We start from the raw sequence: 17,513 nt of genomic DNA on the forward strand, positions 1-17,513 counted from the left end.
AACCTTGCTACCCTTTGGAGTATTGGCTCTGCACTTGTTTCTGGTGACAGGAGGACTAAGTAGAGTATATTTTTTATAAAGAGGGCAGTTGGGTGTCACTGCTATCAGGCAGGTGCCTTGAGGTCTGAACTGGGGCCTGCACTGGTTCCCAAGGTGCTGGTGGTTTGTCCCAAATTCAGGGGTGCTCCTGGATGGTGCCTGGTGGCCCTGATGTAGCTTGAGACCCTACATTGTCCAGACTGTTGAGCATCTGCTCCTGGGATGCGAGTGGTTCTGGACATGACTGGGGGGGTTAGTGTACTTTCTGGGGGTGACTGGGGGTCAGTGGTGAAAAGCAAGGCTCTGTGTTTCCCATACTGTAGTGTGCATCTTCTCTGAAGGCACTGATCTCTCAGCACTGGAATGATTGCACTTATCAAGGGTGGATGGGGGCCAGTGATGAAGGGTGAGGTCTTTGGCACCCTGGACTAGGACATGTGTCTCCTCCTGAGGCACTGGTCACTTAATACTGGAATAGACACACTTCCCAAGGGGGGCTGGAGGCCTCTGGTGAAACATGAGTTCTTGTGTGGCCCAAACTGGTGAATTTATTTATTCACTCAATTTGTTTTGCATATTTTAAAAGATGTTTTGATTAAAAGATAATGTCATCTACAAATATAGTTTTATATATTTCTTTTCAATCTGTATGTTTTTATTTCTTTTGATTGTCTAATTGATTTGGATAGCACTTCCAGTACAATGTTGAGTAGAAATGGTGATAGCAGACATCCTTGTCTAATTCCTAATATTAGGGAGAAATCTTAGTAGGTATTTAATACTTTTTCATTGAGTAGTTTAATGACTTTATAACTATTTATTTATCCAGTATTGCCTGGTAAATGGAATGTTCCACCTAAGTGAACTTTCACAAGAAATAGATCTGCAGAAAGTTTAGATTTTAATATTTTTATGTATCTCTTAATGGAATAAGAAAATAGTTTACATATCCTCTAGAGCACAGCAGGATAAGTGTAAAGTAACATTTTTGTTGATAACTTAAAACCTATGAAAAAGTAATAAGAATAAGTGTTAGAATACATTGTTGTAGCAATGACTTCATCTCTTACTTGACTGTATGAACTTTGGTAATTCTGTTAACCATTCTGAGCTTCAGTTTCATCATTTATAAAATGGTGATAATAACTGCTATTAATAGCTCATAGGTTATTGTGAGGATCAAAGAAAATAATGCATGGGATACTATGTGTAAATTATAAATGTACCAAAAATTGCAAGTTAGTGATATAAATGTTTATGATTTAGGAAGATTCTGAATATATATTAACTGATTCCTACCAGTGGGTGTTTAGGGAACAGACAAGGGAAACATTCAACATGAGGATAGCTAAGCCTGAATCATACTGGTGTTGCCAACATTAGTTGAAGATAATTTTGCATTCTTGATATTCAAGAGAGGTCTCTTTTTACTTGAAATTCGAAAGTTGTTGTAGTCTGGATTATTAAGAATTGTTGCTGTCTTGCTTGTTTTGGATCCAAGGAAACTTGCGTTTTCCAGGAAAATCTCTGGTACCCTTGGTGCTGAAAATGTACTCCAGAATGCATAGACCCTCAGTTATATATAGAATATATATAGATCCTTAGGAAAATGAAAAAAAAAAAAAAGAACAGATGAAGTTAGACCTGCTTGTTGACTAATGTCCCTCAATTTGACCAGGATACTTTTTATCCCATTAAGGAAAACCTAGCATGTACCTTTGAGTTACTTTCCAAAACACAAATAGAAAAGAGTAATTTATTTACTTTTCCTGGATCCGACATTATAGAAGAATGTTAAAATTAATAAGACTTATCATTTTTTCAATGATTGTTGTTTCTGTCCATAATTCAATTGATTTTAATATTTTTGGTTACAATTCTTTTGGGGAACTCAAGTATATGACAGAAAAATATATTATATTTATTGCAAAGTGATGGTATGGGTGGGTCTTTGTCGAAGGAAGTAGTCTTCCTATGTCCTTATTTTCCAGTGATTGGAAGATAAAATCTAAGAGTGCTTCAACTAAACACTCAGCATCCCAGCAGTTCTCTGTATTGATCCACTAGTCTCCAGATTTTCCTGGTTACCCCTAACTGGTCTTTCAGATATTAATCTCCAAAATGTAGGCCAAAGCAGTGGTTGGGGGGATGGAACAGTCAATCTGCTTAGCTATCTGAAAGAGGATGTAAAAAGAAAGAAAATCTTTTTAGTAAAAAATATAAATCTATGAAGTCAATGTGTTTGGCCAAGACTGACATTCATTTTTTAGTGATGATCAACTCATCAATTTAACAGCCTGTTTTAGCCATCAAACTTGGACTTTTCCAAACTCCATGCTTTTTCAAATGTATCTTTTTTTTTTTTGAATGTTCTACCTATGGTTTGTTCACTTAGTAAAATTCTGTGTTTCCCCATTAAATATATAGAAGGGAATTTTGGTAAAACACTACATGGCATATACCTCAGTAACATCTTTAAAGACACATCACCCAAAGCAGTGATAGTGAAGGAAAAGATAAACAGATGGGACTGCATCAAATTAAAGAGCTTCTGTACAGCAAAAGAGACAGTAACCAAAACAAAGAGACACCACACTAATGATAAAGGACTAATCACAAAAATCAACAAAGAACTGATGAGACTCAACAAAAACAAAGTAAATAACAGTAGAAAAATGGGCAGAAGAGCTAAAAAGAAACTTCTCCAAAGAGGAAATGCAAATGGCCAACAGTCATATGAAAAAATGTTCAACATCACGTGTAATCATGGAAATGCAAATTAAAAGTACAATGAGATACCAGTGAGCATAGCACATATTAAAAAAAACAAGCAACAACAAATGTTGGTGAGGATGTGGTGAAAAAGGAACTCTCCTGCACTGCTGGTGAGAGTGCAAACTGGTACAACCACTTTGGAGAGATGTGTGGAGGATCATCAATCTGCTAAAAACGGAGCTTCCATATGATCCAGCAATTCCACTCCTTGGTATTTAACCAAATGACACAAAAACATTAATTCAAAAGGGCACCTGCACTCCTATTTTTATTGCAGCACTATTTACAATAAGTAAGCTATGAAAACAACCCCAATGTCCAAAAATAGATGACTGGATCAAGAAGATGTGGTGCATATACACAATGGAATATTACTCAGCAATCAAAAAGATAAATTCATGCAATTTGCAGCAACATGAATGGCGCTGGAAGGGATCATGCTTAGTGAAATAAGCCAGAAAGGAAAAGAAAAATACCAGATGGTCTCACTCATAGCAAGAATTTAGAAAACCTAAATAAGGGACCAGGAAAAAGACTAATTATAATAAAGTAAAAATCAAAATCAACAAGCAACTATAAATGAGAGACATGCTGCAGGGGGACAGAAGGGAGTAGGATCAAAACAAGGGTTGTGGGAATTGTGTGGGGACTATAATCAAGATGAAAATGCATACATTGTACAAAAATGAAAAAAAATGATGTAAATATATAAAATTAAAAAATGGGAAAAATTCTGTGTTTCTATTGAGATCATGCCATCTGTAAAATACAACGATGCAAGATCTCCTATCTCTAATTTCATTTTATGAATTTAACAACATTTGCAAGCTCTTAGTATTTCACTTAATGCACAGATTATTATCATCTTATAATTTTGTTTTTTGATGACTTGATAAAACAATTATTATCTTCCCTCCCCCAATTCTCTGTAGATCTACTAGATTGTTTAAAAAAACTCACTCATTTTCTCTTTTCTTTTTCTATTTCGCTTTCAACATTTAGTAAATGTTTATGAGGGCTAGATGGATATTGAAGTAGTTGTTTTACATACATTATTTCATTTGATAGTCCCAGCCGACCTATCAATTATTATCTCTATTTTACAACAGACTAAGTTTAGGTCCAGAGAAGTCATATAACTTGCATCAAGTTCCAGCTAGTAAGAGACAGAGTAAGAATTTGAATACATTGTGTGGAACTGTAACACCTCATTTCCACCACCCCCCCTATACTGCACTGGCACTTTTTAAATATTTTTTCTTACTCCTCTATACTGTCTAATGTCCATCTTTTGGCACCTTTGGTGGGCTTTCCTAGAATCAGAAAGGAATTTTCACTTCTTACTGCTCTGGATCCATCAGTGTGTGACTCTTCTAAAGGGGAGTCACCCAAAATAGCCCTTGAAAGACACTTGCAGAATGTGAATATGATATAATTGGGATATAGGCTCATATTTCTCCTCCACCAATCAGGAATGTTTCCATCTTCAATGGAGATTGCAATGACACCATAAGCAATATTGAGCTCAGTGGGGCAGCATTCGAAAGTGTTTGGTAATAGCTTCTCTACCTTTTTTTTTTTTTTTTTTGAAGCTGTTTTATATCTCAATAGATCCTTAGTGCGAGGCACAGATTTTAGGAGTATTTTCCTATATATCTTCTTTTTCTTCCTTTATTCATTATTTTTCTTCACACATCATCTTTTTTTTTCTCCTCATATCCTCCCCTCCCTCCATCACCACCATCTTTCATCTTGTCAAGAAGCATCTGAGTGTTTCAGTGAGGTTTGCATTAAATGTCTCTCCCAAAAGGTTTGCACTATAATCATCTTGATAAATAGTTTTGAATTTTCAGGAAATCAAATCAGAACAGCACCTAGTAGGAGAGCACAATGCATGTGTGTGTGAATTCCAGCTTGCATTTCACTTTTTAAATTGGATCTCAGTGACTATTTTTAGATGATTTGAGAAATTAAAGCTCTTTATTGTTGAACACTTGAAAGGTAACAGTAAGTCCAATCTTTGAATGTTGCACAATAAATGTGTCAGCAGTCACTCAGCCTTGATCAGCTCTTCTCAGGTTCCAGGTGATTCCAGGAGAATACACACCACTTAAGTAACTCTTGTTTACTAAGAACTCACATTTATCATGTCATGCCTCATATATATTACCTTGAATTCCCATGGCTCCACAAAAATAGATGATATGCCCTCCATTTTACAAAGGAGGGAACATTCAGATATGTTCTGTTATTTGCTCAAGGTTATCCTTTAAGCTACAATTAGTAAGTTATGATGCTGTGATTCACAGTCCCTCAGACTCTTAAATCCATGTTCCTGCTATCACATCATACTTCTTTGTTTTTTAGTAAAAAGCTAAGAACACATAATAAAAGCTTCACAGACTTGTCTGGTGGTCTCTTAATCTCTAGGCTGTATATTAATTTGTTCAGAAATTATTGAATTTGCTTCATCATGCTCCCCCATCATTTTATATATGAAGAAACTGAGGCTCAAAGGAAAACAATGACTTGCCTAATACCTCATGATAAACCATTAGAATCAAACCATTACTCCTTGCTGCATTCCAGAATATTTTATACACTTTTGAATTATTACTGTTTTGTGTGTATTTATTTTATCTCATACTAGACAGCTAACTCCTAGAAGGAAGAAGCTATGAGTTTTCATTATCCACTACAGAATTCTAGAAGAAGTTTTAAGTTTCTTATCCCAACATCAGGCAGATTAGAATAATTACACACACACACACACACACACAGAGACATACACATGACACTTATAACACTGAGATTGATTCTGAAACTCTCAGTAGATTTACTGTATATATATATAATATATATGATACATCATATATATTATTATATAGTATATTAATTATATTATATATTATATATATTTATATATATACACAGTATAAAGGAAACATCCTTCCAAGTTAAAATAAATATATTGATTGCACAGCATTCCCTTGCATGAATATGGAATAACTTATTTAAGCATCCCTGTAATTTTCAACATTTATAATTTCCCAATGCACCATGTTTAAACAATGCTACATTGAATTTTTTTTATGCTTATGTAATGATTCTGAACTTTTCAAAAAGTGGAACTACTAGTTAATGTTTGTTTATATTCAACTTTTTAGATACAAAACTGCTCCCTAAAATGTTTTTCTTCTCTTCCACTGATTGATCTATACTAGAGTTAATGGTAAACTGTTGTAATATTATGACATAATACTTTAAATGCTGATAGGGAAAGTCTTAAGATACAAAAGTAACTTAACAATATCACACTTTTAGGCCTCCCTGGTGGCCCAGCGGTTGAGCACTGAGCTGCGAAGCTGCCCGCAGCCTCCGCAGCACCAGTTCTATCCCTGGGCACTGGCAAGGGTCCCACATGGCACACAGACCTCTCCTGCCATGCCTGCTGCTCCCCTCAGCAGTGTATTTTGTAGTCTTCCTGTTCTGTTCCCCACTCTGGCTCTGGTGAATTCTCTCACCCTCCCGTGTTTCTGACTATAGCCATTGTTTGTATAAATAAACAAATAAATAAATAAATAAATAAATCTTTAAAAAAAAAAGAAACTTAAAAACAAACATTATCACACTTTTTATTCTTTCAGATAAACTGAGTTTTTGGTATTTTTCAATTTTTTTTTCATAACTTTAATTTTGGGGTTACAATTTTGTTCCTCTATATGTACACACGTTTCCCTCACTCTCCACAAAACCACTCATGCCAATGTCCCTCTGCTTCCATCCTCCATCTTCTCCTTCTGGTAATCATGAAATTCTTTGGCTGTTTCCAAGATTTATTCCATATATATTTGTACTTTGTTTGTTTGTTTTTTAATTTGTATTCCACAGATGATTGAAACCATCTGAAATCATTCATTTTCTGACTTATTTATCTTAACATAATCAACATGAGGTCACCCATTTTGTCCAAAAAAAATCACTATTTCATTTTTTAGTAACTGAGTAGTATTCCATTGAGATGAATACCACAATTATTTATCCGTTTGTCTATTGAAGGGCACTAAAGAGACTTTTTGGTCAAGATGTTTTCTAGGTTGCTTTAAACTAAAAGATTTCAGGGCCTCCCAGGTGGCGCAGCGGTTGACCACTGGGTTGCGAAGCTGCCTGCAGCCTCTGCTGCGCCAGTTCGATCACCGGCTGCTCCCCGGCCACTGGAGGAGGGTCCTGCATGGCACACAGACCTCTCCTGCTGCCTGCTGCTCCCTCAGCAGTGTACTTCGGTCCTTCTGCCTGGTCTGCTCCCCGCTCTGGCTCTGGTGAATTCTCTCACTCTCCCGTGCTTCTGACTGTACTCAGTGCTTGTATAAATAAATAAATCTTAAAAAAAATTTAAAAGATGAAAAAATAAACTAAAAGATTTAATTGGAAGAAAACTGACATCCTTGTAATCCTCCACCTTCCCATTGAGAAACACTGTCATTTTTCCATTTAATTCAGGTCTTCTCTTTCATATCCCAATAAAGTTTGAATTTTGTTCATATAGGTCCCCTCTGTTTAAAAAGAGTGAGGATTTCTACATTTTTCAGTCTTTTCTATAGTTTCATAATGTAATTCCACAGAGGGTGTGTTATATCCCTCACTTGTGTCTGTGTCACATAGGATTTCTCAGAATGAACAAATTGTAAGATGTCCAATCAGATATTAGCCTCAACTCATTACTATTGATATATGATAGCACCAAAGAGACTGACATCGAAAAATAGAAATGGGGAGTCTCTGGAGAAATAGATGATGGATATCTCACACTTACTTCCAATTAGAGCTTAGGGCCATACTTAAGGTTTATGCAGGAATGATAAAGCCATGAAAAAAATGAGGATGACTAATAGTCAAGGATTTCAGTGCCAATTAGCATGCAGAGCACTGCATGCCAATCCATCATGTGACTGTTCACAGCAGTCAAAATTGGGGGGCTGTTCTAATAAGTGTGGTAACAAACATTTAAATATGTGATCTGTTTGCAGTTCTAAAGTTGCCAGAATTTTCAAAATGACATATTTTCTGAGATTTTTATTAGAGGTTGTTGAAATAATTTTGTCATTGGTTACCAATAGTGTTTGTGAACTAGGTGTAAAGTTTGTAGACTCTGAGAAGGGGAAGGAGTTTTTGTTCTCTGTGTTAATTATTCTGTTACTTTGGCTACAGCATGGGAACAAAGGGCCTTCTAGGACAAGCTTGAGAATATCCAGAACCCACTTACATACTTCCTTCAACTATATACTGAGAAGGCGTCCACAGGGCCATACACTTACTAGATTAATGAACAAAGATACCTACCACACTCTAAATGCTGTGTCTTGAAATTACAGTCATCCATACCAGGTCTGCTTTGGATATAGTCAGATTTTGTGTTGGATCTACCACCAACTTCGTTTTTAATTTGGGCATATCATTTCAATACTTTTGTCCATTTTCATCACTGATGAGTGACACATCAGTTTGAGGCATTTTATTAGGGACCTTTAAATTAAAGTTTCCAGGAAGGAAGGACCATATGACAGAGTTCAGAAATGTAGTGGACTGAAATTCAAGAAAAGGTAGGGAGCTACAGAGGGACTCAAGCCTTATGTGGAGAAATGGGTGTGATCAGATAATGTTTAAAACTCTTTCCAGTATGTGAGATTCATAGGATCAGGGACAGTATTTTGAAACAAACCAATGGTGTGATACTCATCAGGTTAATTTTGTTAACCTAATTTTCTTTTTTTTTTTTAAGATTTATTTATTTATACAAGAGCTGGGGTACAGACCAAAGGAATGGGAGGGTGAGAGAGTTCACCAGTGTCAGAGCAGGGAGCAGAACAGGCAGACGGAACAGTGAGCGCGACAGGAGAGGTCTGCCACGCCATGTGGGACAGACAGCTTCACAGCATTTCGTTGAACCCGTTGCGCCACCCAGGAAGCCCAACCTAATTGTCTTAAGCGATATAATGGTGTATATAAGATAGCTATTTAGCTTTATAAGCTAATCAAATGAGAAGGACTTTTTTATTTAAATATTTTATTTTATATAATTCTTGCATCGTTTTTCATCTTTGCACAATGTATGAGAGGGACTTTTAATTGTGTTACTTTATTTTTATTATGTTTTAAATCATTATTACTTTGTTATTATATATAATTTCCATGTTTTTATACACAAATGAATATAATAAATATTATATTTTCTTTTAATTTGTTGTTGTTGTTAAGAACGCTAATAACTTCAACCATATTGGAGAAGTCTTACATCTTTCTTACAAATCAGCGATTGTACATTAGTTCTATCATTTGGGAAAGTAGAAAATTTAGGTGAGAGAAGTGGATTTGAGATAAACGTAAGAGGTTGTTTGTTCCATCTCCTCTCTCTCTTCCTAATCCAAATTGTACAGATAAGAATTATAGTATTGGGCCTCCCCGGTGGCACAGTGGTTGAGCTCTGGGTTGCAAAGCTGCCCGCCACCTCTGCAGCGCTGGTTTGATCCCTGGCCACCTGTTGAGGGTCCCACATGGTGCGCAGACCTCTTCTGCCGCCCACTGCTCCCCTCAGCAGTGTACTTCGTTACTCTGCCTGTTCTATTCTCCGCTCTGGCTCTGGTGAATTCTCTCACCCTCCCACGCCTCTGACTGTACCCAGTGTTTGTATAAATAAAATAAATAAATCTTTAAAAAAAGAAAAAAAAAAGAATTACAGGCTTCTTTTCAGGAGATTCCTTCTGTATGTCTTTGGAAACCTGAAATGCTTTTTATTACTACTATGTTGCATTTATAACTATTTCACTTCAGGGCCTCCCTGGAGGCGCAGCGGTTGAGTGCTGGGCTGCAAAGCTACCCATAGCCTCTGCAGTGCGGGTTCGATATCTGATCACTGGCGAGGGTCCCACATGGCGTGCAGACCTCTCTTGCTGCGCCCACTGCTCCCCTCAGCAGTGTACTTTGTCAGTCTGCCTATTCTGCCCCCCGCTCTGGCTCTGGTGGATTCCCTCACCCTCCCGTACTTCTGACTGTACCCAGTGCTTGTATAAATAAATAAATAAATAAATCTTTAAAAAAAAAACAAACTATTTTACTTCAAAGAAACACATTTCATATGCATGCATTTGTATATTGTAGTATGTTGTATGATCTGTGTAGTCACACATATACACATATCTACAAAGATACAAAGATAATTCAGGAACCCAGTGTGTGTATATACTCCCACACCTGTGCATTCACAAATACATGAATACTCATATTGTATAAGCTATTGCTTATGCATATGTTGTGTATTACTAGCAATGGCTACCGTTTTAGCATTGTAGAAAGGGTCTGGATTTTTTGAAGGCCTTTAGAAAACAAAGAGACCAAGTAGCTCCAAATATGAGTCAATGTTAGAGTAAGTTACTATCTTAAAATGATAGAGTAACAGAGGGACAAGAAACCTTAATTTTGGTTGTTTGATACTTATCAATAATATTCATTCCTTTTATATGTAAGACTTTGAAAATACATTGTTGCATAAAATCCAGATATTCTTCAAGTCTCCTATAGCTGAAAAAAATTTTAATGATTTCCTGGGGCATACAGTGAATTAGTGCTAGGACTGAACAAGGATTAAATCTTGTGACTTGGGACTCCCCTGGTGGTGCAGCGGTTGAGCATTGGATTGCAAAGCTGCCAAAGCCTCTGCAGCGCCGGTTCCATCTCCAGCCACAGGGGAGGGTCCCACATGGCACGCAGCCCTCTCCTGCTGCGCCTGCTGCTCCCCTCAGCAGTGTATTTTGTCTGTCTGTCTGTTCTGCTCCTTGTTCTGGCTCTGGTGAATTATCTCACCCTCCCATGCTTCTAACTGTACCCAGTGCTTGAATAAATAAATAGATAGATAGATAGATAGATAGATAGATAGATAGATAGATAGATAGATAAATAAATCTTTGAAGAATTAAAATAAAATCTTGTCACTTCTCACCCAGTACCTCTTTGTTATCTGGGACTTGAATATTTTTGTTCAGCAGAGATTGTCCTCTGTATCCCTAACACCTATTACAGTAATTAGTGCAAAACTGATGCTCAGTACATGCTAAATTAACATGCAGTTACATTAGTTGTACAAAAGACTTTGCACTTATTCTTTGGTAAATTAAAAAGTATATATTTGCTTTAGTCAGCTTGTTTTAGGCCAGAAGACATTCTGAGACAAGATATGAACTATAGGTAGGACAATGATCTATGTTGCAAATTGAAAATACAATGTCACACTTTTTCGTCTGTAACTTTTCTCATTCATAGAGTGACCTTCTTTTAGATGGGAATGTACAATTCCTCTGGGATCCCTATTCCATTGGCCATGCAACCATTCCTCAGAAAACTGGTGTCCAGGAGCAAATATTTTCTTTTGGAAGATGAGATTCCTCAGAGAAATCAAGTACTACTAAGCATGAGCTAAATTCACTAAGCAAGACAAACTGGATTTGAGTATTCCAGAAGCACCAATACTGTAGGGTTATCCCAGTTAGAACACCTGTTATACTGGGAATAAACCCACTGGAAGGTCTGCCTTTTAGGAGATGATGCCCAAAGGCTGAATCTCACCATCACACTATTTTTTTCCTGTGCAATATTATAGGCTTCAATTTGCAACATAAAGAAAGCTGATAGTAAATTTTGTGTTCTGTTTATACAAATAAAATCATGTGGTATGGTAGAAAGAATACTGGCCTATAAGCCTTAGTTTCCTTTGCAAATCTGTAAATGAAAATGATGATAATAACTAGTTCAAAGCATTGCCGAGGATGTTCATTTAAATAGCATATGTAAAACCCCAAAATTGTGTGTGGTTCATTGTACGTGCCTACTAATGGAAATTTCTTCCCTTCAGGTTCCTCCCTGACCATTTCTGGAGTACTTTGGCAAGGGGGAGAATGGGATGGACAAAGGGAGGGAAAAGCTTTGTTTATCTGGTTACTACTAAATCTCTTACATAAAATAACCTACTGTAGTAGATATGTTAAATGTATGTGGTTGTTTTCCTGTTAGCAGTTGCCCTACAATTTTTATTTATTTTCCCTACCACAAACATTTCTCCTCTGCCAAAAAGGACTCCCTAAAGCCCTAGTCCTGTCTGTAAACTAAAGCCCAACTATAAACATGACAAGAGGCACCAGGGACTGGAAGAAAGAAAGGAGATATAGAAGAGGAGATATATAAGCTGAGACTGGGGCAGGTCTGTGAACATGAGAAGTTCATTCTGCATGTTTCAGAGCAGCAGGATATGTATCTCTGTCTATTTCTACTGATGACTATGTGTTCTTTAGGATCGCTCTGTGCCATTTGTAAATTCAGTCATTCAATGTTGATTGAGGGCCTACTATATGCCAGGCCAGTGTTAGGAACAAGGAACAAGAGAACAAAGTATTGAGTAAAATATGTTTTTGAGTGGATCCTGGTGTCTTTAAGCAGTGACCCTGAAGATCTCTGACTGTGAATGCATGTAATTGTGTGTGTGTCTATGTGTGTGTTTCTGTGTATATGTGACAAATACAGTTTTGCATACCACTAATCTGCTTTCTTCTGCTGACTTCAGAGGACTTCTTTTCACCTATTGTGATTTATTTCACAAAGAATGGTGAAACTATCTTTTATTTTTTCATAACCTGCAGGATTGTAGGTATGATCACTAGAAATTAAAAAAAAAAGAAATTCCACAGAGTTCTAGTTTTACCCAAGTTGTATCCGTATTGGTAATATGAAGCATAAACATCTTATTAGTGCCTGTATGATCTTATGAATGATTGCAGGAGTCAGGAGGAGGAAACATTGCTAGAGCACAAGTCTGCTGCACTTTGCTAAAGGAGTGACAATTTCCAACACTAAGCATTTTTTCATGGGAATTCGTTAGTAAAGTTAGAGCATCTTATTTAAAAAATAGACAACATGGAGGGATGTCTAAACAGTCCCTCCACCTCACTGAAAACCTTCCCCAATCAAGAGTTTTCAGAAGACGCTGGGCAGCATCATCCTCCGTCCAGAGCCCAGCATTGCAAATCCTATCAAACCATCTATTTTCCACATTCCCTGAACAAAGCTTCCTGGACTTCTCTCTTCCTTATCTTGTCTTCCAACTCCCCAGGGGAAAAAAAAAAACAGTGAGTAGTTCTAATAAATGAGGTATAAGTAGAACATGACTTGTTCATCCCTATGAAAAACATCTCTGAGGAAGTATGTGTATTTCAGTCTGCTTGTATTTTATATATACATGAATTAAACCAATCTACTGTTTCGGGTCATTTTCGACTTATTTCTCTCATCTATCATGATGTAACTTCATGCCCTTTATGCCTATAAATACTCAAGGAAAGAGACTGAAAACACATTAACCGAGCTGTCTACTCTTGTATTTGTTCTCTCAGGAAAACAGAAGTACTTGTGTGCCAGCAGAAATGACTGTACTATTGACAAATTCCGAAGGAAGAATTGTCCATCTTGTCGCCTACGGAAATGCTATGAAGCAGGGATGACTCTGGGAGGTATGATGCTTTCCCTCCTTTTTGTACAACTCCTTGTCCCTCCCTAATTGTCTTTTTTAATCAGAGTTCCCTCTTTAGAGTTCATGAAGGCCAGCCATCCGGTAGGCTTACCATTTTATGCCTAATATGGTGCTCAGCCAGCTGTACCTTTCTTTATCATTAACCATGCTATATCCTGATCTGGGGCTCAGTATAGGAGCACAAGGTATGAAGCAGATATCAAGACCTATCAGAGAGTGAATGAATGTCAACTCCTTGGTTCTGCAAGGGACAATTATTCTGACCTTATATTGTTAAGTGGTGTCTAGGATGCGAGAACCAAGGAGTCAATAACAATCACAGGTGCAAGATGACCCAGGCACAGTCTGGCCCTCAATAACTAGGAATATCCCTCATTTAAATGTTGCACATGTTGTAAAGCTGGCCACCTGGAATGAGAAGCTGCTTCTCTTTGGAGCCTATGATTATGCTGCCAGGTGTGATTTCCTATCACACATCTCCCAGGGATGAGCAGCCATTTAATTATTTCCTTTTCTTTGCAAATCTATTGATCATTTCCAAAAACATTTTTTTTTTCTGTAGCACAATTACTTGACATATGGAAGATACAGCTTTTCAAGGGTGATTGTCCCAATCATAAGTTTCTCTGTTCCCTACTCTGTATCAACCTTGAGCTCTTTCATCATTATATAAAAACTTGACTGACACATACATTCCCACTCCAATTTCTTCCTTTCTTCATGTTTACAACTGTTCAGTGCCAGGGTCCTTCCTGTTGCCTGCCAATTCCAAAAAGATTCACCTTCATGAGAAAGAAAGCTCATTAATCTACTTTGATTTGAAAATGGAACTTGAAAAAAAGAGGCAAGCCTATTTCTGAATGTTTGAAACTGTAACCTCATATCTGATTGCTCATTATCATCCTGGAAAACTCAAGAATCTAGAATCCTGTTCTGTCTGCTCCCCATACCCAGGCTAATTTAGAACACTTATCCATCTCTGGCTTTCTGTGAGGTGTTCAATATAGTGTCATCTATGTGCATATTTACAGAAAATAAGTTGTTTTATAACCATGTGTGGGTTTTATATGGATAACTGTACTCTCCCCTTCTAAAGAATAGTAAAGTCTTTAAACAGATCCAGTACCACAAATGAATTGAACTAGGCTTACTTTAAGACAGTTTCAACAGATAACTCTCAAGTAGTATCTAGTACTACCAGAAATCACAGAAAGATGCTCTGTGAGTGGTTTTCCAGGTTGCCACATCAAATGAGACTCAACTTGTTCTTGTTTGCTTGACTTACCCTAAGGGAATTATACAATTGTTGTCTATAGTAAGGAGAAGAAAAGAAGCAGCAATGGAGTGGGGGAATACAGGAAGAAAAAGAAAAAAAACAAGAAAGATGAAAAATGATTGACAAAGAAGGTATTTTCTCCATATGAATGTTGTGACCCCATGGTTGGGTTCTGATTCACTCAGCTTTCACTTAATTACCCATCTCTGAATTATGTATAAGAAGTGGAGGCCCCTAGGTAAAGAACCCTTAGATTTCCCATATGCTGATATGAATTGTTCATTGCAGGCAAAGTTTAATTGTAACATAAGTTCCCATAACCTTTGAGTCCAAACCTTAAAATTAGATTCATGTCTCAACCAATATTTTCCATTATAAAGCACTCTGTGACATGATTACAGTGAGTTTCCTTTGAAAACAGGTCTACTTATAACAGGTAATTTCTCTATTCCATATCATAGGCACAAATTTATACATCAAATTCTTAAGGATAGTGATATAGTAAGTTTTCAAATGAATTATTGGATAGTGCTGAAATCTGAACAGGTTTCATCAATACAACAGAAAGTAGCTTAGAAATGCTATGGCTGGCATTAATTTCAGTTTCATCTCCATAATATTTACTGAGTATCTACTGTGTACATGGGACCATGGTAGGAAATACAGTTTCAGGATGTCAAATTTCAAGAAATGTCCACAATGTATAAGGATTCCTGAAGAAAGGCCTAGCTCCATTATTTACTACCTTCTGCCAAACCTCAATTTATGCAGTTGTAATTTAGAGAAACTACTCTCAGAGAACTATATTGGTGATCAAATGACATGATACATATGCACATGTGTAGTAAGTGACAAATGGCAGGACTTGTGACAGTAGTGTCAGTAATAACTTAGCTAGTAAGACTGTTCATACTGCTTCCCAATTGCCTTTTATCCTGAATTATGACATGCTGTATAATAGCTCTAAAAGGCAGAGCATCAACAGAAGTCAGTCTTGGTTACCTCATACCAAAAGTACTACCAAGATCCTATTTGGAAACCAAGTCTAGCAATTAAAGGAAACATATATTATGTTCAAGCATCATGTCAGTAAAAACCTAAGTGTTTAGGGCCTCCCCTGGTGGCGCAGAGGGTGAGCACTGGGCTGCAAGGCTGCCCGCAGCCTCTGCAGTGCCGGTTCGATTCCTGGCTGCCGGTGAGGTTCCCACATGGCGCGCAGACCTCTCCTGCTGCCCGCTGCTCCCCTCAGCAGTGCACTTTGGTCCTTCTGCCTGCTCTGCTCCCTGCTCTGGCTCTGGTGAATTCTCTTACCCTCCCGCGCTTCTGACTGTACCCAGTGCTTGTATAAATAAATAAATAAATCTTTAAAAAAAAAAAAAAAAAAAAAACCTAAGTATTTATATTCTTAGACTCCATTGTTTGAAAAAAAAAAAACCTTTAAATTTTGCTCAACATATGTTCAGATGCTGCGAACTGTTCCCAAATTTATTAATTTGCATATTCAGTGCATACTATACCTCTACTCAGCCAATGAATAAAAGAAGGAATCAATGCAGAGTCCCCCTACTGAACACTCAAACAACAGATTTCATAAGATTTGGGTTTTGGCTTAAACATTTGATCACCTTGAAGGAATATTAATTTAAATTTCCTTTATTTGTCCCATTGCTGATTGATTAATTGTATATTCCAAAATGGCAACTAGGAATGTGTTCTTGGCATGTCCCTTCTCCCATCAGTGTTCCCATTATAAATCTGTGATAATGCGGGGCCTCCCTGGTGGTTCAGGAGGTTGTCTCAGCACTATGAAGCTATTTGCAGTCACTGCAGCACAAGTCTGATCCCTGAACACCGGCCAGGGAGCTAGCCACATGGCACAGCAGACCTCTCCTGTCTCCCCCTCTGCTACCCTCAGTAGTGTATTTCAGTAGATCTGCCTGTTCTGCCCCACACTCTTTCTCTGCTGAATCCTTCCACACCCCCCTGTGCCTATGGTCTGTACCCCTGTTGTTGTATGTATAAATTAATTAATCTTAAAAAAAAATAAAACTGTGATAGTGGGCTCCGGCAAAGACTGTTTTGTCATTAATATATTGTGATTCTATGACTAAAAGAGCAGAGAAAATGCTAAAGTTATTGACATTTTTTTTGGATTGCCATCCCCTACTCCCAGAAATATAGTCTAGACTTGAGTGATTTGAATCACATATTAAAATTTTTAATTATTTTTATCTATTTTTTATTTTTACTTTTTAATTAAAAACATTGTAACATTTTCTTTTTTTTGTCTTTTTATTATAAATTTTATTTTTATATTCCCCATACAATTGTGACCCCCTTATTTTGACCCCAATCCCGCCCCTCCCCGCCCCCCACCCCTCATAGAGTGTCTCTGGTTCATAGTTGTTTGTTGATTTTGATTTTTACTTTCTTATAGTTATTCTTTTTCCTGGTCCCTTATTTAAGTTTTCTAGATTCCTGCTATGAGTGAGACCATCCGGTATTTTTCTTTTTCTTTTTCTTTCTGGCTTATTTCGTTGAGCATGATCCCTCCAGCGCCATCCATGTTGCTGCAAATTGCATGTGTTTATCTTTTTTGAATGCTGAGTAATATACCATGGTGTCTATGTACCACATCTTCTTGATCCAGTCATCTATTTTTGGGCATTTGGGTTGTTTCCAAAGCTTAGCTATTGTAAAGAGTGCTGCTATAAACATAGGGGTGCAGGTGCTCTTTGGAATTGATGTTTCTGTGTCCTTTGGGTAAATACTTAGGAGTAGAATTGCTGGATCATATGGAAGCTCTATGTTGAGTAGGTCCAGAAATCTCCACACAGCTCTCCGTAGTGGTTG

General features: G+C 37.3%; 1 protein-coding gene across 1 annotated transcript in view; it reads left to right on the plus strand.

Moving 5' to 3' along the window:
- The window catches only part of AR (androgen receptor), a gene marked incomplete at its 3' end in the record, with an annotated part of 276,504 nt that overhangs the window by 219,633 nt on the left and 39,358 nt on the right, over nt 1-17,513 (plus strand). Inside the window, exon 3 of the mRNA XM_084258481.1 lies at nt 13,248-13,364. Coding sequence (XP_084114607.1) covers nt 13,248-13,364 — 117 coding nt within the window. The remainder of the gene's footprint in view (nt 1-13,247; nt 13,365-17,513) is intronic.

Source organism: Talpa europaea, assembly GCF_964194135.1.
Source record: "Talpa europaea genome assembly, chromosome: X".
Taxonomy (NCBI): domain Eukaryota; kingdom Metazoa; phylum Chordata; class Mammalia; order Eulipotyphla; family Talpidae; genus Talpa; species Talpa europaea.